This window comes from Cetorhinus maximus, chromosome 26 (genome assembly GCF_964194155.1).
Source record: "Cetorhinus maximus chromosome 26, sCetMax3.hap1.1, whole genome shotgun sequence".
Classification (NCBI taxonomy): domain Eukaryota; kingdom Metazoa; phylum Chordata; class Chondrichthyes; order Lamniformes; family Cetorhinidae; genus Cetorhinus; species Cetorhinus maximus.
Window position 1 is genome coordinate 14,442,376 of NC_135904.1, and position 25,217 is coordinate 14,467,592.

At 42.6% G+C, this 25,217-nt stretch overlaps 1 protein-coding gene across 3 annotated transcripts in view; it reads right to left on the reverse strand.

Moving 5' to 3' along the window:
* The window catches only part of pde8a (phosphodiesterase 8A), a 123,777-nt gene that overhangs the window by 15,976 nt on the left and 82,584 nt on the right, over positions 1–25,217 (reverse strand). For all 3 annotated transcript variants that reach the window (XR_013573470.1, XM_078530159.1, XM_078530160.1), the window contains 11 exons: positions 24,364–24,452; positions 23,074–23,122; positions 22,931–22,979; positions 20,838–20,912; positions 16,801–16,871; positions 16,306–16,470; positions 13,017–13,062; positions 8,498–8,633; positions 5,923–6,121; positions 3,662–3,879; positions 959–1,097 (listed from right to left, as the gene is read on the reverse strand). Coding sequence is in view for 2 of the 3 variants with exons in the window: in XM_078530159.1 (XP_078386285.1) it covers positions 959–1,097; positions 3,662–3,879; positions 5,923–6,121; positions 8,498–8,633; positions 13,017–13,062; positions 16,306–16,470; positions 16,801–16,871; positions 20,838–20,912; positions 22,931–22,979; positions 23,074–23,122; positions 24,364–24,452 (1,236 nt within the window). In the remaining variant the exon portion in view is untranslated. The remainder of the gene's footprint in view (positions 1–958; positions 1,098–3,661; positions 3,880–5,922; positions 6,122–8,497; positions 8,634–13,016; positions 13,063–16,305; positions 16,471–16,800; positions 16,872–20,837; positions 20,913–22,930; positions 22,980–23,073; positions 23,123–24,363; positions 24,453–25,217) is intronic.

The window sequence follows — 25,217 nt, forward strand, 5'->3', positions numbered from 1 at the left end:
TTTATGATGTCGTCAAGCAGCAGCTTCTTCTCTGTGGTGTGCAAACTAAAGGCTGTCTATAACATTCTGCAGAGTCCAATGCCTTTCCCCAGGCCTTGGCCGTTTTTAACCATCGCTGGTCCAATCTCAGCTACAAACACACAGAACTGCCAGAATTCGCACTAACGCAAACTTCCTCCATTTATTGTGGAAATTCAGCAGCTGCATTTGAGAGACCCTGAACTGTTGTCATCTTTCATTTTTTTGGGGGGTTGGTGAGGCATGTGGGGGGGGTGGAGGAGGAGGAGGAGGTGGTGGTGGAGAAGAGGGGTGGGGTGAGTGAATGGTGGAAACTAAATGCTAAGAAATTCAATTCCTTATATTGTAGAACATTTACAGTTAGTCCATTGAGATGTGGCTACCAGCTCCAGTTAAAGCTGACCATACCTCAATCCAGAGTGTGATTGTTTCTGTTTTCCTTGGAGAAAAGGCAGTTGAGAGGAGACTTGATAGAGGTATTCAAGATCCTGAGGGGTATGGACAGGGTAAATAGGGAGAAACTGTTCCCACTTATAGGAACATCAAGAACTAGAGGGCACAGATCAACATAATTGGTAAAAGGAGTAAATGTGATGTGAGGGAAAGTTTATTCACCCAGAGGATGGTTGGAGTCTGGAACGAACTTCCTGAGAGGGTGGTGGAGGTTCGATCGAGGTATTCAAAAGGGAATTGGATTGCTGCCTGAAAAGAGAGAATGGGCAAGGTTACGGGAATAAGGCAGGGGAGTGGGACTAGGTAGAATGCTCTTTCAGAGAACCATTATAGACTTGATGGGCCGAATGGCCTCCTCCTGCATTGTAAAGATTCTAGAGTGTTTCACCACAGTACATAAAGCACTGCTGCCACTTAACCTGTCACATCATATTGCAATCCTATTGTGAGCAGTTCTGGACATCACAGAATGTCTCCCAATTCTTACCCCAGAACTATTCTCCTCCAGTCCAGCCAAAGGCTTGTTGATGCTGTTTACAAATTTGTTGACGTGTTCAAAGTGTTTTGTCATCTCTGTTGCAAGGACCATGTCGATAATAGCTTGTCGGAGTGTCCGGTATTCATTCCTGCCCAAAAAAGTTCATTCTCAATTCAACAATAAATGTGCATTATATCATATCTTTAATGTAAGGAAATGACCCAAGAAGCATTATCAGATATTGAGCCACGTAGGGATATTAGGACAGGTGACCAAAAGGTAGGTTTTAAGCAGCATTTTAAAGGTGCACAGGCAGAGGGGTTTAGGAGCAGGACTCCAGAGATTAGGATGAAGGCACTGTAAAGGGAGCCGGGCAGATTCTCGAGGGCAGAATTGGAGGAATGCAAAGATTTTGGAAGGTTGTGGGGCTGGAGGAGGTTACAGAGATAGGAGGGGCGAGGCCATGGAAGGATTTGCACAGAACGGTGAGAAGTTTAACATCGAGGTGTTGGTAGACTGGGTGTGAATATAGGTCAGCAAGCACAGAGGTGATGGGTGAGTGAGGATATGGACAGCAGAGTTTTGGATGAGCTGAAGTTTATGAAGGATGCAAACATTGAAATAATCACATCTGCAGCAACACCTAAGAGTAAAACCACAAGTCTTTAACTTGGTCTTGAAACACTGGTGAGTTTTATCTAATGCCCAAAAGTACAAATAAAAGCCAACATCTAATTGTCATGAGAAGACGGACCAAGATTAATTGGCTTTATTAGATACATTATTTCAACCGATTGAGAAGGTAGCAGCACCATGGGAACTGGGACTTGAAGTGCTAACTGCGCAAAACACATTAGCACTGGAATCTAGTGATTTAGCTGAAACACTCAATTAGTGACTGTTTCTTCAGCACTGGTAGCTCAGCTCACTCAGGCAAGGAGTTCAGTAACTCCTCCCTCCCAGCATGAACACTAGGGGTCTGGGGAAGGTTTTGGGCAGAAAGAGGGTGAAGGAACTTCCAATGCCCAGTCACAGAGTGAATGTGTCACAATAACAGCAACAGCTAGGAAATGTGAATAAAATAATTCTGCCTGCTTAAGATTGTAAACTGCTATTTAAGCATCAGTAAGATGGGGAAAAACACTTCCCCTTTCAAGTGTTTTACTCATTTAGATTGCTTCTTTAGTCAACTGTAAATTAAGCTATTGGTCAGTAGAGCAGCCTGACTGGAAATTTCTGGCTACGTGGTGAACATTAGACTTCACATTTCCCTCCTTTTGGTAAGGAGTAAAGACTCTGCTTCCCCTTTGTGTGTTGGCTCCACAGTTGAAATCTGGAACTGACAGTGCAGGAGCTTGCTTCCCTAGAGAATTCCTAGCTGTAATAGCTTGGATACGCCCTTCTTTAAGATTGTGTTGCTCTCAACAGAAGCACTGCAAATATTCATCAAACAGCCCTTATACTCTGCACAGTCAGGGTGCATCTACATAACAATGCAGTCTCTTCTGCCAGTCTCAGTTATACACAGGCCAGGTCCAAGCTGCAGCCTCCTCTACATTAACTCACCGAGCAATGTGGAGTCAGGTATGCCACAGGTCACACATGCAGGGTAAACCCATCCATATCATCTTAGTGCTATCCTATAAATGCATTAGGATAACAGATCGATCTCGCGCACAAGACAGCTCTGTGGGTTGAGTGAGATTATGAAATTTAAACTGAATTATAAGCTTAGTGCTACAAACCATTCATAGAAAACATCTCTTTTGCTCCTTCCAGAGTCCTTTCCACTGCAAAGCTTCCCTGTTTTCTCTAGTTTCCTCAGGTAGGATTTATTCAGTAAAGCTGCTAAAGAAGCAAAGCCCTGTGGCTTCCCGCAGCTGGAATTAACCCGGAATTCTTGGCAGCTGGAATTAACAGCATTAAAAGCAAATGCTTCCAACACAAGTATGTTACTCCTCTCCAAGCCTGCTATGCTAGCATTTCTGTCATTTCCTCTTCTGTTAAACTATTTTTTTTAAACCGTGCTTCCGCATCTCCTGATTTTTTTCCCCCTCAACCATCAGAAATCAGTGAAATGGGCATGATTATATGCATCCCTCAACCCAACATCATTGAAAATAATCCGATCATTGACCTCACTGCTGTTTATGGGACCTTACGGCACAAATGGGCTGCCTCATATTTCACAAATTACAACATTGATCACACTTTTACAGCTCAAACACAAGCTGTGATCGTGAGGGTGATGTTCAAATTGGGCTACACTACATCAAAGCAACAGGTACAGACTCAGGCTGTCAAAGAGCGAGCTCATCACTGGCGATGCACCCTCGGTTCTTAAATTTATTTTTAAAAATGTATTTTTTATAAAGGTATGATTTTTGAAACACCTTGCAGTAGCTTATGCTGCAAATAATCAGTTAACCCACCTGGTGCTTGTATTTTCGTCAAAAAACCAAACATCAGGACGACAGGTCTAGGCATACTAAGCATATAGCGATTGCAGGTCAAAATGTGATTCATTCTATACTTCCTCTGCTCTTGGTTAGCTCCCCCAACTTCTCTCATGGGCCTTTCTCCATTTAAACTGCAGCATAAATGTTAAGAGCAATTTTCATCCCAAGAGCCTTTACTGCTAAAACTAGCAGAGCAAATCTCCAAGTGCAACCAAGAACCGGGCCCTTTTTGAATGGGTTTCAGACTCCTTACCTCTCCATATTCTTGAAGATGTTGCACTTGTCGTCCCGTGTAGTCAGTTGGAACGCCAGTGCCGCATGGTGGCTCTCCAGCACTGCCGTATCGTTGTAAAGGAGTGCCAGTTCACTGCCTGCATTGCACAGGAAAGAGTTTGTCCTGCCAGGGTGATCAACATCATGTACTGTGGCTGCAATGAGAGCTGCCACCTCATCAGTCCGGTCCAAGCTTTGCTGAAAAATGGACAAAGTGTTGAAAACAATTTGAAGACGCTCTTGGCCGAACAGTGAATGCAAAATTTAAACAATAAAGCAGATTTATTTCACAATGGGATGAGGGCAGTTAATGTACGACTCTTTCATCAGTGTTACTGCATTCCAGCTCAGAATGATGCCACGGAGAGTACAGGCAGGGTAGTCAGAACACAAGTGGATGCGTAGAATAATTATCTGCACATAAAAGAACCTCTGTGCTAGTTTTGATGAAAGCTAACAAATTCATTTTGTACAGTATGCCTAGAATCATAGAAACCTTATGGAACAGGAGGCAGCTATTCAGCCCATTGTGTCTGTGCCGGATGAAGACCAGCTGCCCAGCCTAATCCCATCTTCCACTGCTATGGATGCAGTACCGCAGCTCACAGTTCTTCATATAGACATCCAAGTACTTTTAAGGGAGTCAAAAGTTATGGGGGGACAAGTAGGAAAGTGAACCAGGTCAACCATGATTGTATTGAATGGTAAAACAGGCTCGAGGGGCCAAAGGGCTATTTCCTGCTATCTCTCCTATTCAACATGATGAGTTTCTACCTCTAGACCTTTTCAGGCAGTAAGTTCCAGACTCTCACCACCCTCTGGGTGACAAAATGTTTCACCATCTCCTTTATGATGCTTCTACCAATTTCCTTAGGTTGATGCCCCCTGGTTTTTTTGAGTCAATTTTATAGACTGCGGCATCTTCTGTTCCAAGGAAAACAATCCCAGCCTACCCAATTCTTTCTTCATAGCTACAAGTTTCCAGTCTTGGCAACATCCTTGTAAATCTCATCCGCAGCCTCTCCACTGCAACCACAACCTTCCTGTGATGTGGCGACCAGTACTGTACACACTACTCAAGCTGTGGTCCAACTAATTTTTAATACCTCTGCAGTCAGCTTCTATTGCAGAACTTCCCATTATGGGAGCACTATCACCAACAGAGACTGCAGCAGTTCAAGAAAGTCCAACATCATCTGCTCAGGGTAACTAGAAACAGACAATAAATGCTGACGTTCCAAGCAACGTTTCGTTGGAGTTGGGAATATCAGAATTAATTAACTGTTTAACTCTTATTCTCAAGTTCTAAAGTCATTCAAAGTGATAACCCTTACTGGTGATAGTAGTTATATTTTATTCAGTATAAGAAAGACTTCACACATACTAATATCTGAGCAGTGGTATTAAGCACAACAGCATTACCATTACGCTCTGGGTAGAAGCACAACATCCACATAACTGCTCCCTGGTCATGCTCCAGGTAACGTCACATCAGTCAATATCAGGCGCGATCTCCACAATTTCTGTGCTTGGGGAATCTCCTCATGGACTTTCTTTACACAGCAAAGCCTATGGGAGACTGGTTTAACCCAATCAGCACCTTGCTATTATTTAAACAGCCCAACTACAAAAGATGCCATGTCAATCTCTGACTTCTTAAGCTCAGGCTTCCATCAACTCAAATACTTCAAAGCCAAGCTTGACTAAAGCAAGATAAACTCAGTGGCCTCGGTCCTCAGCTATGTTCTTTGGGCTCAATACACATCTGGGCCTCAGGTTCTGCTCGGTGTTTATCTTTTAGTTCTTGCAGAAGGCTGCCTGTTTGCACATCCTGCTAGATTTCTTAGGATTTTTTTTAACGATTGGACTATTCCAAAATCTTGGGCTCAGATACACTTGATCAACAAAGACCCAAACCATAATTGCCCATCAAGTCACCTCTCAGCCTCTTTTACCTAGAGTGTATTAATTACAAAGGGAAGGATAAAAAAAATATAGCTCATTAATGTCATTGATAAACTGAATCTTACAAAGAAGTGTGGATACCTGGTACATAAATTAGTTTTTAATTAGCAAGACAGGTAATTAACAAGACAGCCCAATTTGGGATTTCCCAGGATTCTTACAGCCCATATCTGGAGAATTTTTTTTTTAAAAAATCCGTATCTTTATCATAAGTTGAGGTGGGTCACTGGGAGTAGGAGGAAAGGAAATTGTCTTTTTAGAAAACACCCAACTCACCTTAACTCTTTCCTTACAAAGGAAATAAGCAGTCGCGTGCAGCACATCTGCAGAGTGCGTTGAGTTGTGGTAGGAATTCAAGGAGTGGTAATTTGCTTCAATAACTTGTAACCAGGACCGTAATACTGATTCAGAACAGTTTAAAAATTCACAGACTCCAAAGCGCGAAAATGTTTTCAGCCCAAGGTAGACCAGAGGCCTAGAGAAAAAGGTGAGAGGTTTAGAGAGGATTCCTGCTAACAGGTTTTATTTTGTCATGGACTAAGAGCTGGGCATATCCACATGTGTCATTTTTCAGCTGAAATCTCTTCCTGTTCTTCCTCCTCCCAGCCACAAGTCACATTCTTGATTCTAAGTGATTCGAGAGCAGTATCAGAGGCATGGTAGGATAACCTTGCTTCATGGAGTCCTAGCATTTCTGCGAACCTCAGGGAAAAGACTAATAATTTTAGTACAATTTTGTTTTTTAAAAAATGTAAACTTAAAAACATTAAGGCTTCAGCACTTTCCCTGCTTCTGTTCCTGATAATGGGTAGGGACTTTTACTGTAGCACTTCATCTCCCTACTCTGTACGTAGACAGTGCAATGTCAGTGGGACTAATGCGTCAGGACATGGGATGGATTCCACCAAGGATCCTTTTCCCAGGAGATGCAAAGTGCCGTGTAAATCTCTGGCCAACAATTCGCCCAACAGATGGAGGCACCAAGCCAAGAGTTCTATTGTTCAGTGATGCAGATCAGCTCACTAACTGGGCCAGTCAATCAACATCGTATCGTCATGTATTAATCAGCATTCCAAAATTCAAATAAGTGCTGCCTTCAAAATATCTTACAATAAATAGAGCTACAAATGGAAGTTAATTATACTGACACTGTTCCTATTATATTGATGCACAAGGAGATAGTTATCACATCCAAACAACAGGTCTATTCAATTTGCAAACTCTAAACAGCCTCAAGGCTGAATACTGATTACCTTGCATGTTTGGCCATATTCAACTTGAATATGGTTAATAAGTAGTACCAAGGATTAGAAAGCAGTAATCCAATCACGAGTTCAGAAATGGTTTCCACTTAGGCCAGAGTTTGTTCCAGGTTTCACACTGCCACATTCAAGCTGTGCTGGGTATTTCTGCCTCAAGTTAGCATCTGATATCAGTGATCAATAGCTTTTCTGGTCTACTGTTAATGAAGGATGGAATGCAATGGCTAAGTTTGAGTGAAAATAAACTACTAGTTATTGGGAAACATATTCTGCACAGAACCATACCACAATGCATATTTGGAAAGGGCAGGGCCCATGTTAGGATAAACACCAAGTTGTATTTCTATAGCTCTGTCAATGGAATAAAAAATTCCAAGGTGCTTCACAGCAGCGTTATTTGATACTGAGGCATGTAAGGCAATATGAGGGAAAACGGCCAAAGCTTGGTGAGATGTGAATTTTTGAGGAGCATCTTAAAGGAGGAAGGAGAGACAGTGAGGGTGAAGAGGATTAGAGAGGAAATTCCAGACCATAGAACCCAGGGTAACTTAAGGCATGGTTGCCAATGGCGTTGCGATTAAAATCAAGTGTGTCCAAGAGGCTAGAATTAGAAGAATCGAAGTGTGAGGTACGAGGAAATGAGACTGATCTTACCATGAAAGACAACAATTTGCATTTATACAGCACTGTTAACATAGTAAATGTTCCAAGGTGCTTTGCAGCAGCACTGTAATCAAACAGACTTTGACAATGAACCACTAAGGAGATTAAGGCATGTATAGGGAGGAAAATCTAGAGAAAAATCATGATTCTGTAACTAGCCAATGTAGGTCAGCGTGCACAGGAGTGATTGGTGAATGAGAATTGGTGAGAGTTAGAATATAGGTAGAGGAGTTTTGGATGAACTGCAGTTTGCAGAGGGTAAAAAGTGGGACACCAACCAGGAGAGCATTGGAATAGTCAAGCCGGTAAGTAACAGGGGCGGGGTTGGCAGGGGCAGCAGCAGGCACCACCAGGGCAGGGGCCACCAGGGCAAGGGCAGAGACAGGCATGGACCCTGCCCACCAGACTCAGGTGTTAAAATATGAGAGTCGGGAATGGTTCCACTGGTGAAATGAAAAGTGAAACTTTGGTATAAACCCTGCTGCAAATTTACTAGGGTCACAAAGACAACCTCTTGTCAGAATCATCTTCACCCGGTGAAACAATAGGAACCTCTATGCAATCAGTCGCTACCCGAGTCAATAGAAACCTTCCAGTTCACAAGCCTGTTTCTCAATGGAAGATCAGAAACTGAACCCATTCCTGACTCAGGCACATTTTATTGACCCTGTTTCAGGCGGGTCTGTTCTATTGCTGCAGTGACAGAGCTGCAGGATATCACTCACCTTCATTCCCATTTATATACTTCCTAGTATTCAGGTCTCACTCACTCCTCAACCAATAACCCTTTCAAAATGTTTCCAAAAATATTAGCTGAACTGTGACATTCCAATTCCGCAAAGAATTAACTCGACAGCTGCACTTTGACATCCAATTGTCATCAATCTCTTCCCAATCTGCTTATTGCTCCAATAATTTAAACTTACCTTTTGTGTGTTGCAGCCTCCAATTCAAATATATCAAAGTCCCAGGAATCCTCATTTTCCATCGTTTCAGTTATCCTTGGGGGGATATCATGGAGCGAGACAGGAATATGAAGATGAGTGAGAGTAGTGTGGGCATCTGAGGGAAAAAGACACAAAGAAAATAAGCAAAGGAACATCATAATAAACCACACAAAAATCATCAAAGGAATAGTTATATATAGTTCTAGTTTATAGATGACACTAAGTGAGGAATACACAGCAAGTTGTCCAGATGGGAGCAGGAAGTTACTGAGGGACATTGACAGATGGTACTCAATATGGGGAAGTGAGGTCATGCACTTTGGATTTTGAGAAATAGAAATCAGAATATTTTATTAATGATGAATAATGTCACTCCATTATGTAAGCACAATTGGAGAGAAACTAGGAAATTCTAGGCTTATTAGTCTAAGGTCAGCTGTGGGGAAGTTACTGGTTTCTGTTATTAGGGAAAGAGTAACAAGCATTTGAACAAAAATGAGCCAGAGAGAACCAGCATTATTCCATTTTCGGAAAGTAATCTCTAACGAATCAAACAGAATGTTTTTTATATGGATTTCCAGAAGGTATTCAACAAGGTCCCGTATACGACACTGTTAATGAAAATGAGAACACAATTGGAGACAACTTATTGGTTTGGATTAGAATTGGTTAGGAGGTAGGGTACAGAATGTAGGGGTAATGGGTATGGGCTCAAAGGTGACAGGATGTGATTAGTGGTGTTCCCTCCAGGAATCTGTACTGGGGCCACAGCTTTACAGTATATTCCTAAACGGTTTAGGTAAAGGATTAGAGCACTGTATATTTATGTTTCCTGATGACACTAATTTAAGCACCACAGTAAATGATGTAAATAAGAGCTATAAGTTAAGAGGAATTGAGTGAGTGGGCAAAGCTGTGGCAGATGGAGTTCAACGTGGGAAAGCGAGAGATCAACCTCTTTGGACCAGCAAGGTAGATCAGAGTAGCAAGGAGCTGGGAATGTGGATAAGCAGAGCAATTTACATCGATAGATTGGAGGAGTTAGGATTGCTCCCTTTGGAGAAGAGAAGGCTGAGAGGAGATTTGATAGAGGTATTCAAAATCGTGAGGGGTCTGGACAGAGTAGATAGGGAGAAACTGTTCCCATTGGTAGGAGGATCGAGAACCAGAGAGCACAGGTTTAAGGAAACTGGTAAAAGAAGCAATGGTGACATGAGGAAAAGCTTTTTCATGCAGTGAGTGGTTAGGCTCTGGAGTGTGGTGGAGGCTTTCTAAAGGGAATTGAATCATTATCTCCAAAGGAAAAACTTGCAGGGCTAAGGGGAAAAGGTAGGGGAGTAGCACGAGGTGGATTTCCCTCTCAGAAGGCCAACACAGACATCAGGCCGAATGGCGGCCTCCTGTGATGTCACCATTCTATGATTCTATAAAAACATAAAAATGTTGGAAATACTCAACAGGTCTGGCAACATCTGCTGGGAGAGAAACAGAGCAAACATGTCAGGTCTGTGATCTTTCATCAGGACTGCAGAATGAGCATTTCCAGCATTTTCTTTTTTTATTTCAGATTTCCAGCATCTGCAACATTTTGCTATTGTAGGATGTTTTAGTATTGTGATTTAGGAATCCAAGTACAGATATCAAACTCATGAATAAGTACAAAATAATTAAAAGGGCTGGTGGAATGTTGGCCTTTATCTCCAAGAGGGCTTAAATACAAAGGGGTTCAAGCTATCTTTCAGCTGTTATGTACAGAGCTCTGGTGTATTCAATTCTGCCAACCATGCCTTAAAGGATATACCAGCTTTGGAGGCAGTGCAGCAATATTCACCAAGATAATTTGGAGTTAAAAAGGTTAATTTATGAGGACAAGTTGTATAGGCTCGGATTGTATTCCCTGAATATGGAGGATTAAAGGGTGATCCAATTCAGGTATTTAAGATCAAAGGATAAAGTAGAGGGAATGTGTTTCCTTTGAGTGCCCAGAACAAGGGGGAAATAAGTAGGCAATATCTGGAACTCTTCTTCTAAAAACCTTGAGGGGCTTGATCAATTGAAAATTTTAAAACCGAGACTGATAAAACCTTTACCTAACAAAAATCTTAGGTTATGAAACCAAGGCAGATAGAGTTAAATATACAAATCAGACATGAGCTACTAAATGGCAGAACAAGCCAGAGGGGCTGAATAACCTATTCCTGTTATGCTCGAGACTAGAAACTGTGGAGGAGCAAAGGGATTTTGATGTCTAAGTATGTAAATCATTAAATGTCAGTGGACAGGTACAAAATGTAATTGAAAAGGCATATGGAAATATTGGTCCTCATCTCAAGGGGGTTAGAATACAAAACTGAGGTGGTGATGCTTCAGTTGTACAAAGCATTGGTCACATTCCAGCTGGGATACTGTGTTCAGTTTTTGACCTCAGGGAGAACATATTGCCTTTTTAGGTGGTTGTAGTGCAGATTCACTAAAACGCCACTGGGACTTAAAGGGTTACATATGAAGGCAGGTTGCATAAACTTTTGAGTTTAGAAGGTTATAGGTGACCTAATCAAGGAATTTTAAGCCAAGATAGTTAACGGGTTTTCTCTTCAGGTGTTGTCCCTCTCTCCTTTAGATCTGCTATCATCAGCCCTCTCCTCAAAACAAAACAACCCTTGACCCCAATGCCTTTGCAAAAACTACTGTCCCATCTCTAATCTCCTTTTCCTTTCCAAAATCCTTGAATGCGTTGTCACCTCCCAAACCTGTATCCATCTTTCCTGGAACTCCACATTTGAATCCCTCTGATCAGGTTACCACCCTTGCCACAGTACCAAAACAGCTTAAAGTCACAAATGACATCCTATCCAACTGTGACAGAGGTTAACTTTCCCTTCTCATCCTATCTGTAGCCTTTTACAAGGCTGATCACACCATCCTCCTATAACACCTCTCCATGGTCATCCAGTTGGGTGGAACTGCTCTCATGGGGTTCCATTCTTTTCTAATTGTAGCCAGGGTATCACTTGCAATAGCATTTTTTTCCTGTTCCCATACGGTTACCTCTGGTGTCCCCAAGGATCTATCCTTGGCCCCTTCCTATTTCTCATCTACACGCTGCCCCTCAGCAACATCATCTGCAGGAATGTTAGTTTTCACATGCTCTACCTCACCACCACCTCCCTTGACTCCTCTGCTTTTGCTAAATTATCAGGCTGCTTATCCGACATCCAATGCCGGATGAACAAAAATTTACATCAAATAAATAATGGGAAGATTGAAGCCATTGTTTTTGTTTCTTGCTCCAAACTATGTTCCCTAGCTACCAACTTCATCCTTCTCCCTGGCAACGATCTGATATTAAACCAGACTGTTCATAACCTTGGTGCCATGTTAAACCCCAAGATAAGCTACCGACCACATATTTGTGCCATCACTAAGAGCGTCTATTCTCACTGCCATGACATCACCCAACTTCCCCTCTGCCTCTACACATCAGCTGCTGAAACCCTCATTCACGTCTCTAGGTTTGACTTTTCCAACACAGTCTTGGCTGGTTGCCCACAATCTATCCTCTATAAACTTGAGGTCATTCAAAACTCTGTTGCTTGCTTTTTAACTTGCAGCAAGTCCCATTTCCCTATCACCTCCGTGTTTGCTGACCTATGTTGGTTCTCAGTCAAGCAACATCTTGATTTTAAAATTTTCAATCTCATTTTCAAATCCATCGATGGCCTCACCACTCCCTATCTATTTAATCCCCTCCAGCTCACAACCCTTGGATATCTGCTCTTTTCCAATTCTGGGCTCTTGAGCATCCGTGATTTTAATTGCTCCTTCACTGGTGGCTTTACCTTCAGCTGACTGGACCCTAAACTCTGGAATTCCCTCCCTAAACTTCTCTGCCTCACTTTCCTCCTTTAAGACACTCCTTAAAACCGCTCTCTTTGACCGAGCTTTTGGTCATCTGACCCAATATCTCCTTAGGTAGCATGGTGTCATATTTTGTTTGATAATGTTTCTGTGAAGCACCATAGCACATTTTATCACATTAAAGGCACTATATCAATACAATATGTTGTTTTTCTTTAAGGGATTCAATTGGGTAGATGCAAAGAACTGATTTTTTCTAACAGGGACTTCACAGCAAGGGGCATAATCTTAAAATTAGTGTGAGGTCACTTAGGACTGAGCACTTTTTGTCCACACAAAGGATAGTGGAAATCTTGAATGTTCTTCCCAAAGGCTGAAGACGGAGATCAATAAATTAGGTTAGGGTATCAAGGGATATGGAGCAAAGGCAGGTAAATGAGGTCAGTTACAGATCAGTCATAATCTAACGAATGGCAGAACAGACTGGGGGGGGCTAATAGCCTCCTCCTGTTCTTTTATTGCACAAATACTTACAAATTAGAAATTGAAAGGCAATAAAATCCACTTATGAGAAACTGTCTCCCAGAATCGGATATGAACTCCCAACGGTCAACTCTAGCTGGAAGCAAGGCCAACTTACTTTTGGTGAAGATATATTCATTTCCAGACAGTCTCCGCAAACCGTCCTGCAGGTAGTGAGAGAGGAGAATTAAAGCAGACACGCTATTACCAACAAGTTGTTACAATAGCCTCCAATAAAATTTCATGCCTGTCATGTTTATAAGAATGAGATCATGAGAAAGGAGTAGGAGGCCATTTGGGCCCCTCGAGCCTGCTCCACCATTCAATAAGATCATGGCTGATGTGAATGTGGCCTTAAATGCACTTTCCTGCCTGCCCCCCATAACCCTTAACTCCCTTGTCGATCAAAAATCTGTCCAACTCAGCCTTGAATACATTCAATGGCCCAGCCTCCACTGCTCTCTGGAGAAGAGAATTCTAAAGACTATGCTGTGCCTGCATGCTAACTTTTTATCATTCATGTACAAGAACACCGAGATCCCTCTACACTGCAGAGTTCTGCACTCTATCTCCACTTAAATAATATTTTGCTTTCCTATTCTTCCTGACAAAGTGGACAACCTCACATTTTCCCACATTATACTCCATCTGCTAAATTTTTTGTCCGCTCACTTAACCTGTCCATATCCCTTTATGGGCTCTTTGTATCCTCCTCACAGCTTGCTTTCCTATCTATCTTTGTCTTCAGCAAATTTGGCTACAGTACATTCTGACCCTTCATCCAAATAATTACTGTAGATTGTAAATAGTTGAGGCCCCAGCACTGATCCCTGTGGCACTCCATTAGTTCCACAGAACAGTTACGGCACAAAAAGAGGCCATTCAGCCCATTGTGTCTGCGTTGGCCAGAAAAGAAAGAAACTAGCCACTCATTTTAATCCCACTTTCCAGCAGCTGGTCCATAGCCTTGCAGGTTACAGCACTTCAGGTGCAGATTCAGATACCTTTTAAAGGAGTTGAACATTTCAGCCTCAACCACCAATTTAGGCAGCGAACTCCAGACGCCCACCACCCTCTGGGTGAAAATTTTTTTCCTCATGTCCCCTTTAATCCTTCTACCAATCACCTTAAATCTATGGCCCCTGGTAATTAACCCCTCAGCTTGGGGAAACAAGTCTTTCCTGTCTACCCTATCTAGGCCCCCAAATTTGTACACCTCAAATCAGGTCACCCTTCAGCCTCCTCTGTTCAAAGGAAAATAACCCTAGCCGCTTCAATCTTCCCTCATAGCTGCAATTTTCAAGCCCTGGCAACATTCTTGTAAATCTGCTCTGTACTCTCTCCAGAGCACTTATATCCTTCCTGAAATGTGGTGACCAGAACTGTACATAAAATTCCAGCTGTGGCCAAATCAGCATTTTATACAGTTTCAGCATTACACCCCTGCTTTTGTATTCTATACTTCATCCGATAAAGGAAAGCATTCCACGTGCTTTCTTTACTCACTACTTCCTGTGAACTAACCAATCCTTTATCCTCACCAACATGTTACTCCCAACGCCATGAGTTCTTCTCTTGTTTAGTAAATTTTTTATTTTGTCTTAGACAAGGGCCAGTGAGTAGTCATTTTGGGAGCCCGGCTAATGGGATTCTGAGGGAATGGTTCTGCAGTCCGTGTCTGAGTGTGTTAGTCACAGCAGTAGCTGCTCATTTCAGCAGAATTGGGGGTCATACAAAACGCAACAGTTAAATGCATCACATCTCCTCCATCTATTTATATTAAATAAACCCCTCAGTGAGTTTTCTTTAAAAATAGAGACTGTAACATCTGGGAACCCAAAACCACTGAAGGCCCACTAAACACATTTCAATCTCAAGTCAGCCTTCTCAAAAGAATAATTGATATAAATCAGCCTCATCCTCAACATTCTGAAAGAAACGCGCTGCTGTTACATTTCAGGTTTGACTCGATGTTGGTCCCCTTGTGATAATCAAATCTAAATGCCAATTGCTCAACGAGAAATCCAGCTGCCCCACACTGTGCATTAGCATCTGGCTGGTCAGGGATCCATTGAGCTAATATTTATAGTGACATCTCTTAGCCCTTTCTCCCCACTCCCCTTCTGCTGAAGCAGTGGTGCTTGCTGCCATATGGCCCTTGATCTCTCCGGCCCTCCAAGACCTTACTGAAGTCATTTTTCATGTTTAAGCCTAGACAAAAAGTGTTGCGTATTGTTTGACTGTGGAGGGTCAATATTCTTCTCATCAGGTCCCTAGACACAAGAAGCAGGGGTCACCCAATAGCAATCAGGATCAAGAATCCTCACTAATGCTCTTCTTCTTCCTCCCATGACAGAAAACTGTCATTACATTTAATGATGCAGTTGGTGCACCATCTTTAGATGGGCATTCATGCTCCAGAATAGAAAAATGAGGGTCCACAAAAGTAAAAGGGGTTGACAGCATACTTCAGCAGTAACAACCTCACACTTGGTGGCTGACTCCTCAAGAGGGAGCTCAAATTGTTAAGCAGAATCTGCAGGGACACTTTCTTGAAAATCACAGAAGATTAAGATACAGCCCAGAAGGAGACCATTCAGCCCAACGGTCTGGAACTCTGCACTGCAGTGGGACGCAAATCGCCAGTTCGTCCACATTTTAAAAATTCTGCCACTAAACACTGAACCCTGGCTTGGTTGTAGGAAAATGGAGACTAAAGTGTGGAATTGGGAGCTAGTGAATAAGAAAGAAAGACAGAGACTTGCATTTATATAGTGCTGTTCACAACCATGAACACCCCAGTGTGCTTTACAGTCAATGAAGTGCTCTTGAAGTATAGTCACTGTTGCAGGAAATGTGGCAGCCAATTTCCACACAGCCAGATCCCACTAACAGCAATGTGGTGATAACTACATTTTTTTTTAGTAGAGGGATAAATATTGGCAAGGTCACAGGGGTCAACTCCCTTGTTCTTCTTCAAAATAGTACCATGGGATCTCTTACGTCCACTGGAGGATATACAGATCTCAGTTGAACATCCTATCTGAAAGACTGCACCTCTGACAGTGCAGCACTCTCTCGGTACTGCACTGCAGTGTCAGCCTGGATCCTTATGGTCAAGCCTCTGCAGTATTGGGCCCACAATCTTCTGAACTAGAGATGAGTGCACGTTAACAACTGAGCCAGAGCTGACAACTGAGTGAAGATTAGAAGAAATCAAACAGGGCGCAGGTAACAAAGGTTTGAACAGCTTCATCTGATTCCTACACTTCATACTTAACAAACCTTTCCACACGCATAACCCCCATGTGCGTAAACCCAGTATAACAAAGGTGCATAAAAATGCAGAAACATTCCAGGGGGCTTTGTAAAATGATTCTGAAGGACGTGGTTCAAACTGAACTTACAGACATTAGCCCGTCGACCAGATCACTGGCATGTGGGTCATCATCCTTGCTTCCAAGCTGTGGAGAGTATAGCTCTGTGGTTCGAAGAATTTCCAGCACCCGATCCAAAGCTTCGGCCACTGGCTCTGAGCTGCTCTCTTGTGCAACATTTATGATATTTATTACCTTAAAAAATAGTTTAACAAAAGAATCCCATGAAGAATGTACAATAAATGCTTCATGTCAGAGTTATTTATAATCAGCTCCTCAGAAACAATTTGCACCTCATTTGACTTTGGATTGGGGCTTCAATCCACATCCTTCCAACAAGTCGCAAAGACCACCAGTGAGCCAAAACTGGCATCAGGTCAAACACATTAAACTCTCTGATTTCATTGCTTTGGAGTTCGTTCCTGAAATACCGCTAAACACTGGAAAATTTAATATAATGGAAATACTTTAAAAACTAGACTGCATTGCATTACTTGAATATAGGATTTCCAATTCAGGTTCTACCTTGGTAATGGGAGCTTCAATGGTCATGGAATGTATCCTAGCAATAGAGGATCTTCTGAACTGGGAGCTACCTGTGGATTGAACAAAATACGAGAGAGAGATTAATAAAGATAGAGACTGTGGAATTTCTTCCCCTGGGAGCAGTGGAATATTTTTATGAATATTGAATACTTTTAAGGCTGAATTAGATAAGGTTCTTGAATAACAAGGGAGTCAAAGGTTATAGGAGGTAGACAGGAAAGTAGAGTTGAGGCCACAATTGGATCAGCCATGATCTGACTAAATGACGGAGCAGGCTCGAGGGGCCGAATAGCCTACTCCTAATTCTTGTGTTCCAAAGAGGCTAGAACTTATGGAGATTGCATCTTTCACAATCTTTCTCCACCCTTTGTACAAGATGCAAACAAGATGCGTTGACTACCTCTGTAGCAACCAACCAGATGTAAAGATCTCAGAACGTTCATAAAGCAACATTACCAAACAGCTAGGAGGTTATGTAATGTATCAAACACCAGTAAGTCAGTTAGGTCACAGGTAGACTGCAGCACTATTTGATTCTACTTCCTGAGGGGCCTCCTTCCACCTCAATTCCAGCAAATGCATTGGTCGGTTTGACATTTGCAAATAAGCCCATGGCCAGCCACTAGGAAGTGGGAAAGCAGGCTATAGGATTCCTTATCCTTCGCTTGCCTTACTTTCAGGTTATAAATTGAGATGTAAAACTTGAAGTAGTATTCAAAAGTATTGAAATACAGGTAACACTCTGGAAACAGTGGTGAACCAAATGTCTAGTGAAAATGAGGAACTCAAATATTATAGTAAGGAAATAGCACGAGAGAAATGTGTCAACAAATCGGCTGGATTGGATGGCCTGCATCCTTGGGCTTCAAAGTGGTAGCTGCAGAGATAAGTGGATTCAATGGTTTTGATTTTCCAAAATTCCCTAGATTCTAGAACAATCTCCAAATAGGTTGAAAAGTAGCAAACGTAACCCAGCTATTCACGAAAGGAGGGAGAGAGAAAACACAGAACTATAGGCGAGTCAGCCTTAAAAGTTAACATTAGAAAAAGGGAAAATGCTAGAATCTATAATTCGGGATGTGGTAACAGGGCATGTGGAAAATCATAATATGATTAACAGGTTTGTCATAACTTTATGTTGGATCTGCCTAGAGGTTTTTTTTTGGAGGTGTAACTAGCATGGTGGATAAGGGAGAACCAGTGGATATCGTGTACTTGGATTTTCAAAAAGCATTTGATAAGGTCCACACAAAAAGTTATTAAAAATTTAGGGGTATTGGGATTGGGGGTAATGTATTAGCGAGCATTGATAATTGTTAGCAGACAGAAAAAAAAAGTAGGAATAAACAGGTCACCTTCAGGTTGGCAGGCTATTCGTCCTCTCTTCTTCTGACTTGCTTCCACTCTGGTTCCAGTGGATTCTGAAATGGCTGATAAGGCCAATGCGTGATCTGCAGACTCTACCATATGCGGGGCAGGTGGTGCTTGAGGGGCTGGGTAGATGGGCTGTCTGGAGATTTGTGTGTTCTCTCCAAGGCCTCGAATTCACCTCCGTACACTTCCAAAATCTCTCAATGTGTTTGGTGCCTTCCTGAATGAGCCTTCCTTAACTGCTTGGCACAAGCCAACATCTCTCAGGAGTCGGTGGGGGTGTTTGGCCTCTTCAGGGATGTTTTGAGGACATCACTAAAGCGTTCCTGCTGTCCTCCAGGGAGTCTCCTACTGTGACCGAGTTCCAGGTAGAGAAGGTGTTAAGGGAATCTGGTGTCAGACACACGAACGACCCAGTGGAGCTGGTTTTGAGCAACTTGCACCTCGATACTGGGCATGATGACTTGGGAGAGGATGCTGCTGTTGGATTTCCTTTCTTGCCACCAGGTTTGGAAGATCTTGTGAAGGCACCACTTGTGGTACTTCTCCAGTGCTTTGAGGTGCTTGCTGTAGGTCGTCCAAGTTTCCGAAGCCCACAGGATTTTGGGGATCCCTGCAGGCTCTATAACCAGTGGGGTACTACAAGGATCAGTGCTTGGGCTTCAGCTATTTAAAATCGATATCAATGACTTAGATAAGGAGACGGAAATGGAGTGCAACGTAGCCAAGTTTGCTGACAATATGAAGTTAGGTGGGAAGTAAGCAGTGGAGGACGACAGAGGCTGCAGAGGAATATAGGCAAGCTAAGTGAGTGGGCAAGAACATGGCAGATGGAGTATAATGTGGGGAAATGTGAAGTTATTCTCTTTAGAAGGAAATATAGAAAAGCAGAATATACTTTAAATGGTGAGAGACTGGGAAATATTGGTGTAGAGGGACCTGGGGCGAAATCACAGGAAGTTAACATGCAGGTAGAGCGAGTAAGGTGGTAAGCAAATAGTATGTTAGCGTTTATTACAAAGTGATTGGAGTATGAGTAAAGAAGTCTTGCTGCAATTGTACAGGGTCTTAGTGAAACCGCACCTGGAATACAGTGTACAATTTTGGCTCCTTACCCAAGGAAGGATATACTTGCCTTAGAGGGAGTGCAGCTAAAGTTCACTGGATTTGTTCCTGGAATGAGGGGATCGCCCGAGGAGAGATTGAGTACATTAGTCCTATATCCCCTGGAGTTTAGAAGAATGAGGTGATCTCATTGACAACATTTTTAAGGGTTTGATGCTGGGACAATGTTTCCCCTGGCTGGGGAATCTAAAACTCAGTATCACAGCCTCTGAATTTATGACTGAGATGAAGGGAGAAAAGCTTCACTCAAAGGGTTGCGAATCTTTGGAATTCTCTACCTGAGTGTATTCAAGAGAGAGATCAAGGGGTTGCTTCGCTGATGATTGCACAATGTTCTGCACCATTTGCGACTCCTCAGATACTGAAGCAATCCATGTCCAAATGCAGCAAGACCTGGATAATATCCAGGCTTGGGCTGGTAAGAGGCAAATAACATTCACAGGACATAAGTGCCAAGCACTGACCATCTCCAACAAGAGAGAATCTAACCATCGCCCCTTGATGTTCAATGGTATTACCATCGCTGAACCCTCACTATCATCCTGGGGTTACCATTGACCAGAAACTGAACTGGACTAGCCATATAAATACCGTGGCTACAAGAGCAGGTCAGAGGCCAGGAATCCTGTGGCGAGTAACTCACTTCCTGATTCCCAAAGCTTGTCCACCATCTAGAAGGCACAAGTCAGGAGTATGATGTAATACTCTCCACTTGCCTGGATGAGTGCAGCTCCAATACCACTCAAGAAGCTCGACACCATCCAGGACAAAGCAGCCCCTCTTGATTGGCACCCCATCCACAAACATTCACTCCCTCCACCACCGACACACATTGCCAGCAATGTGTACTATCTACAAGATGCACTGCAGGAACTCACTAAGCACCTTCCAAACCCACAACCATTACCATCTAGAAGGACAAGGGCAGCAGCTACATGGGAACACCACCACCTGGAAGTTACCCTCCAAGCCACTCACCATCCTGACTTGGAAATATATCACCGTTCCTTCACTGTCGCTGGGTCAAAATCCTGGAACTCCCTCCCTTACAGCACTATGGACCACATGGACTGCAGCGGTTCAAGGCTGCAGCTCACCACCATCTTCTCAAGGGCAATTCGGCATGGGCATTAAATGCTGGCCTAGTCAGTGATGCCCACATCCCATGAATGAATAAAAAGAAATAGATTTTTAGGTACTAAAGGCAATTAAGAGATATGGGGACAGTGAAGGTAAACGGAGTTGAGGTTGATGATCAGCTGTAATCGTATTGAATGGTGTAGCAGTTTAAGGGTCAAATGGCCGATTTCTGGTCCTATTTCTTATAGCAAGATTAACTATTACTTTTAGGAAGGCCTTAAAAAGCATTTTTACCTTTTTAACCAAGTACTTCAACCAATACTTCAACTCCTGGAACATATTGTAGTTTTGACTGATGCTTTCCAAGGTCACCCGCTCCACAAACACACAGAGATAAATCGACAGCAGAAGTTACTGTGACCTTGTAGCACTTAACATACCATCGCTCCCCCGTGAAGTGTTGGATCGGACATCTGAACTTTTCCTCCTGTCTTTGTGTTTACAAGTATGGATGTCTGTAAAGGAAGCAATGAACTAATAAACCAGAGAACACAAACTTCCCTCTCCTTCCCCTCCCCATTCTCACATCCTCCCCCTGATAATGGGATGCTGCGGTCTAACCTCCCTATCTCCATGGATACCACCAACAGAAATCCTTAACCCATCAGTCATTCTTCTCTTCCACCCACATGCACCTAAATGACTGAAAAGTTATCTGCCTTGAAAGGATCAGCACGGGGACTGGGTTTTGAAATGGGCACTGGAGTTCAGTGTCAGAGGCCTCAGTTGACATCAGTGAGCAGGACTGTCAACTTGCAGAACTGTGGTTATGAATCCAATCCTAGCAGTTCATTGGATCTCCTCCACCATGCACAAAGAGTTGTTTGCTCACATACATTGGTGAAAAAGCTTGAATGATTTTAATGATTTCTCCTTATTTACTCTGTTTCCAGTGGCAGAAGGGTCGGTAACCAGGGGACACAGATTTAAGGTTATTGGCAAAACAACCAGATGTTGAGGAAATTAAAAAAAATACACAGCAAGTTTGTGATCTGGAATGTGCTGCTACCTGAAAGGGCAGTGGAAGCAGAGCCAATAACTTCCAAAAGACTCTCAGACGCTTACAGCACAGAAAGGCCATTCAGCCCATCGTGTCCACGCCAGTCAACAAAGATCTGACTGCACTGATCCCATTTCCCAGTTCTTGGCCCATAACTCTGGAGGCTATGGCAATGTGCAAGTGAATATCTAAATACTTCTTAAATGTTATGAGAGTTTCTGACTCAACCACCCTTTCAGGCAGTGAGTTCCAGACTCCTACCACCCTCTGGGTGAAAAAATTTCACCTCAACACTCCTCTTAACCTTCTACCTCTTACCTTAAATCTATGCCCCTGGTTATTGACCCCTCTACCAACATGAAAAAGTGCCTTCCTATCCACCCTATCTATGCCCCTTATAATCTTATACGCCTCTATCAGGTCCCCTCTGAGCCTTTGCTGCTCCAAGGAAAACAACCCCAGCCTATCCAATCTTTCCTCATAGCTCAGACCCTCCACTCCAGGCAGCATCCTGGTAAATCTCCTCTGCACCCTCTCCAGCGCAATCACATCCTTCCTACAATCTGGTGACCAGAACTGCACGCAGTATTCCAGTTGTGGCCTAACCAGCGTTTTATACAGTTCCAACATAACCTCCCTGCTCTTGTATTCTACGCCTCGGTTAATAAAGGCAAGTATCCCATATGCCTTCTTAACCACCTTATCTACCTGCCCTGCTACTGGATAAATACATGAAGGGGAAACAATTGCAGATTTATGGGAAAGGGGAGGGGAGTGTGACTAATCAGATAACTATCAAAGAGCTGACACAGGCACAATGGGCCAAATTGCTGTACTGCATCATTCTACGATTCTACAAACACATTCTATTTCAGGAATAGCTCATTATGTTGTCATTTAGTTTTCTTTTAAAAAAGCAAACTTCAAATGCCTTTAATTCTCGAAATGACCTCTGAACTGGCCTGAATCAGGAGAGCTTTTTGGAAACTTTTTATTGATATTAAACTGTGCAGATTCCAATCAGTCCAAACCAAGTCAGACTTCAGTTGGAAAGCTGCACAATAAACCAGTGCTCAGGTCTCAACGTCTGCAAGACAGTTACAGCCACATTCATCCAGAGTAACATGTACTCTGTCTTCTCACCCTTTCCCCACCAAATGACAGATTTCCCAAGACCTACTTTGTGCATGGTTTTTTGTGCAGCAGCTGGAGAAGAGACAAAGGAAAAAAACCTGCATGTGCTCAGTAATAAGACAGAGACTCATCTGGGAGCCAAATCTAGAGAACTCCCTTTGAAGAAACTGCTTCCTCTGCCGCATGACCTTAGGCTAATTGGAAGTAACTATTTCACCAGATTCTAATCAAGGAATGACCCTCACACTAGATACATATTATTCATTTACTTTAGGAAACAAAGCTTGCAATCAGTTTGCTAGACTGATGGGAGCACACAAGAGGTACAAACAACTTTACCTGTTTGGGATTCGGCCTGAACCCGATCACATGACTGAAATTTGTCAGCCTGTAGAAAAACAAGAGGATTGTATGAAAAATACCGCTCCAGATAAGATTGAGAAGCAGAGGAAAGGAAGTAAACACAGATCGCTTACACCTACCTTGTTTTCATTACATGGTCTCTTAATAGACACATAGTGTCTAATTTTCCTATTGAGAAAGAAGCTCTAATTAGAATATTTTTAAATTCCTACAACACAGATCTTGAATGATAAGTAAAATCTAAAATCGGGGAGAGTTGAGCAGATAAACTGAGTAAAGGAAAAATAGTGAGCATGCGGTAACAGCCCTTTGGAAAGATCTTGCTTCTGCAATTAAACAACATTAAAATATTACCTGAATTAGAAGATCCTTTTAGAAAACAATTAAAAAATATATAATAAACTGTACAAATTCCATCTGGTCCAAACCCAATTCTGAACTTGATTAGAGGCCTGTGCAACAAACAGGCTCAGGTCTCCACTCCACCACCAAGCCCCTAATTCTTCAATAAAACATCATGTCCACACTCATTGCCTGTTCTAATCAGTTGCCGTGGACCAGAATTCAAATCTTCAATTTCATTGTTCTGAACAAATATTAATCTTTTTGCACAAAAAAAGCAGCATAAAAGCCAGCCAATGAAAATGGAGATATGAATCCTTAAATGGAAGCCAAAATAGAAATTGTTTATTGCTATTGCTTCCAATCCACTGATGCATAAAAACACATGTGGTGTCCCTTCCCCGCTACACCCAAGCCTTGTAAAATAGACCGAGGCTCCAGGCAGAAATACAAGCAAGAGGCTCAGATGAAAATCCATCTCACAACCTTTGTTAATTTGGATTCAGATTTCCATCTCCTGATTCATCAATCCATGGGTACCTCAAACCACGTGCACCACTCAGTTCAAGAAATAATTAATTTGCAACTTTTGAGCATGCCAGGATAGAACTGGTATAGGTAACTGGTAAGGTATAAATATCCAAGTCGGACCAGGGGGCAAGAAGCCAAGCAAGACGTTAGATGGCGTTACTTCCATCCATCCAGCTTGGCATTCACCAAGAAGCATTGGCAGAGATTTGGAGAACTTCTTCCAATAAATTGTTAGGTTTTCAGTTCTTTTGGGGGGTGGGAAGAGAGGAGAGGAGCGAGAGGGGCAAAGAGGATAGAAACTTGAATAAGAGGAATACTAAAATAAAATGGCCAAAAACAGACTGGGAAAGGAGACAGAAAATAACTCATTCTGCAATGAAGTGTTAGAGGATTGGAAATCAGAAAACAAGGAAGTTTAATCAGTTAAAACGGGGACAGAAACACAGGATCAGAAGTTAAAGTTCAGTTTGTATGTTGGGCTTATATTGTAGTCACTTGTTTAGATTGAACTAGATAGCAAAGACCGCTGTACTCACCCTCCCTGTCCTATGACAGGAGTTATCTTCACATTTTGTTGTACACTGTCTCCATTTCGCTTTCTGCCATAGTACATTCCTTGCCACTCCTGAAAAAGCATAAATGCAAATAGATTCAAATAGGAATTCATCAAACTGAAATAGATTTGTATTGTGGCAGCATTGAGATCAGGGCAGCTCAGTTTTCTCTCATTGGTTTGTGAGGAATTCCTCAGATTAGGTAATGGGACTACCTTGATCAATTCATACTCATGGTCTGGATCAGTGTCTTTAGTTTGTTGTATGATTGAGTATTCACCAAAAGTAATTACCAGTCACAGAGAGGTCTTTAGAGTCATAAAGGTCTACAGCACAGAAAAAGGCCCTTCGGCCCAACAAGTCTGCGCCGATCAAACAAGTAGGTCACTATTCTAATTCCATGTTCCAGCACTAGGCTCATAGCCTTGTATGCCATGGCATCACAAGTGCATATCCAAATACTTCTTAAATGTTATGAGGGTTTCTGCCTCTACCACCCTTTCAGGCAGTGAGTTCCAGACTCCCACCACTCTCTGGGTGAAAAAATTCTTCCTCACATCTTCTCTAAACCTCCTGCCCCTTACCTTCAATCTATGCCCCCTGGTTATTGATCCCTCCACCAAGGGGAAAAGTTCCTTCCCGTCTACTCTATCTATGCCCCTCATCATTTTATACACCTCAATCTCCTCTGTTCCAGGGAAAATAACCCCAGTCTATCCAATCTCTCCTCATAACTAAAACTCTCCAGCCCAGGCAACATCCTGGTAAATCTCCTCTGCACTCTCTCTAGTGCAATCACATCCTTCCTATAATGCGGATTCCAGAACTGCACGCAA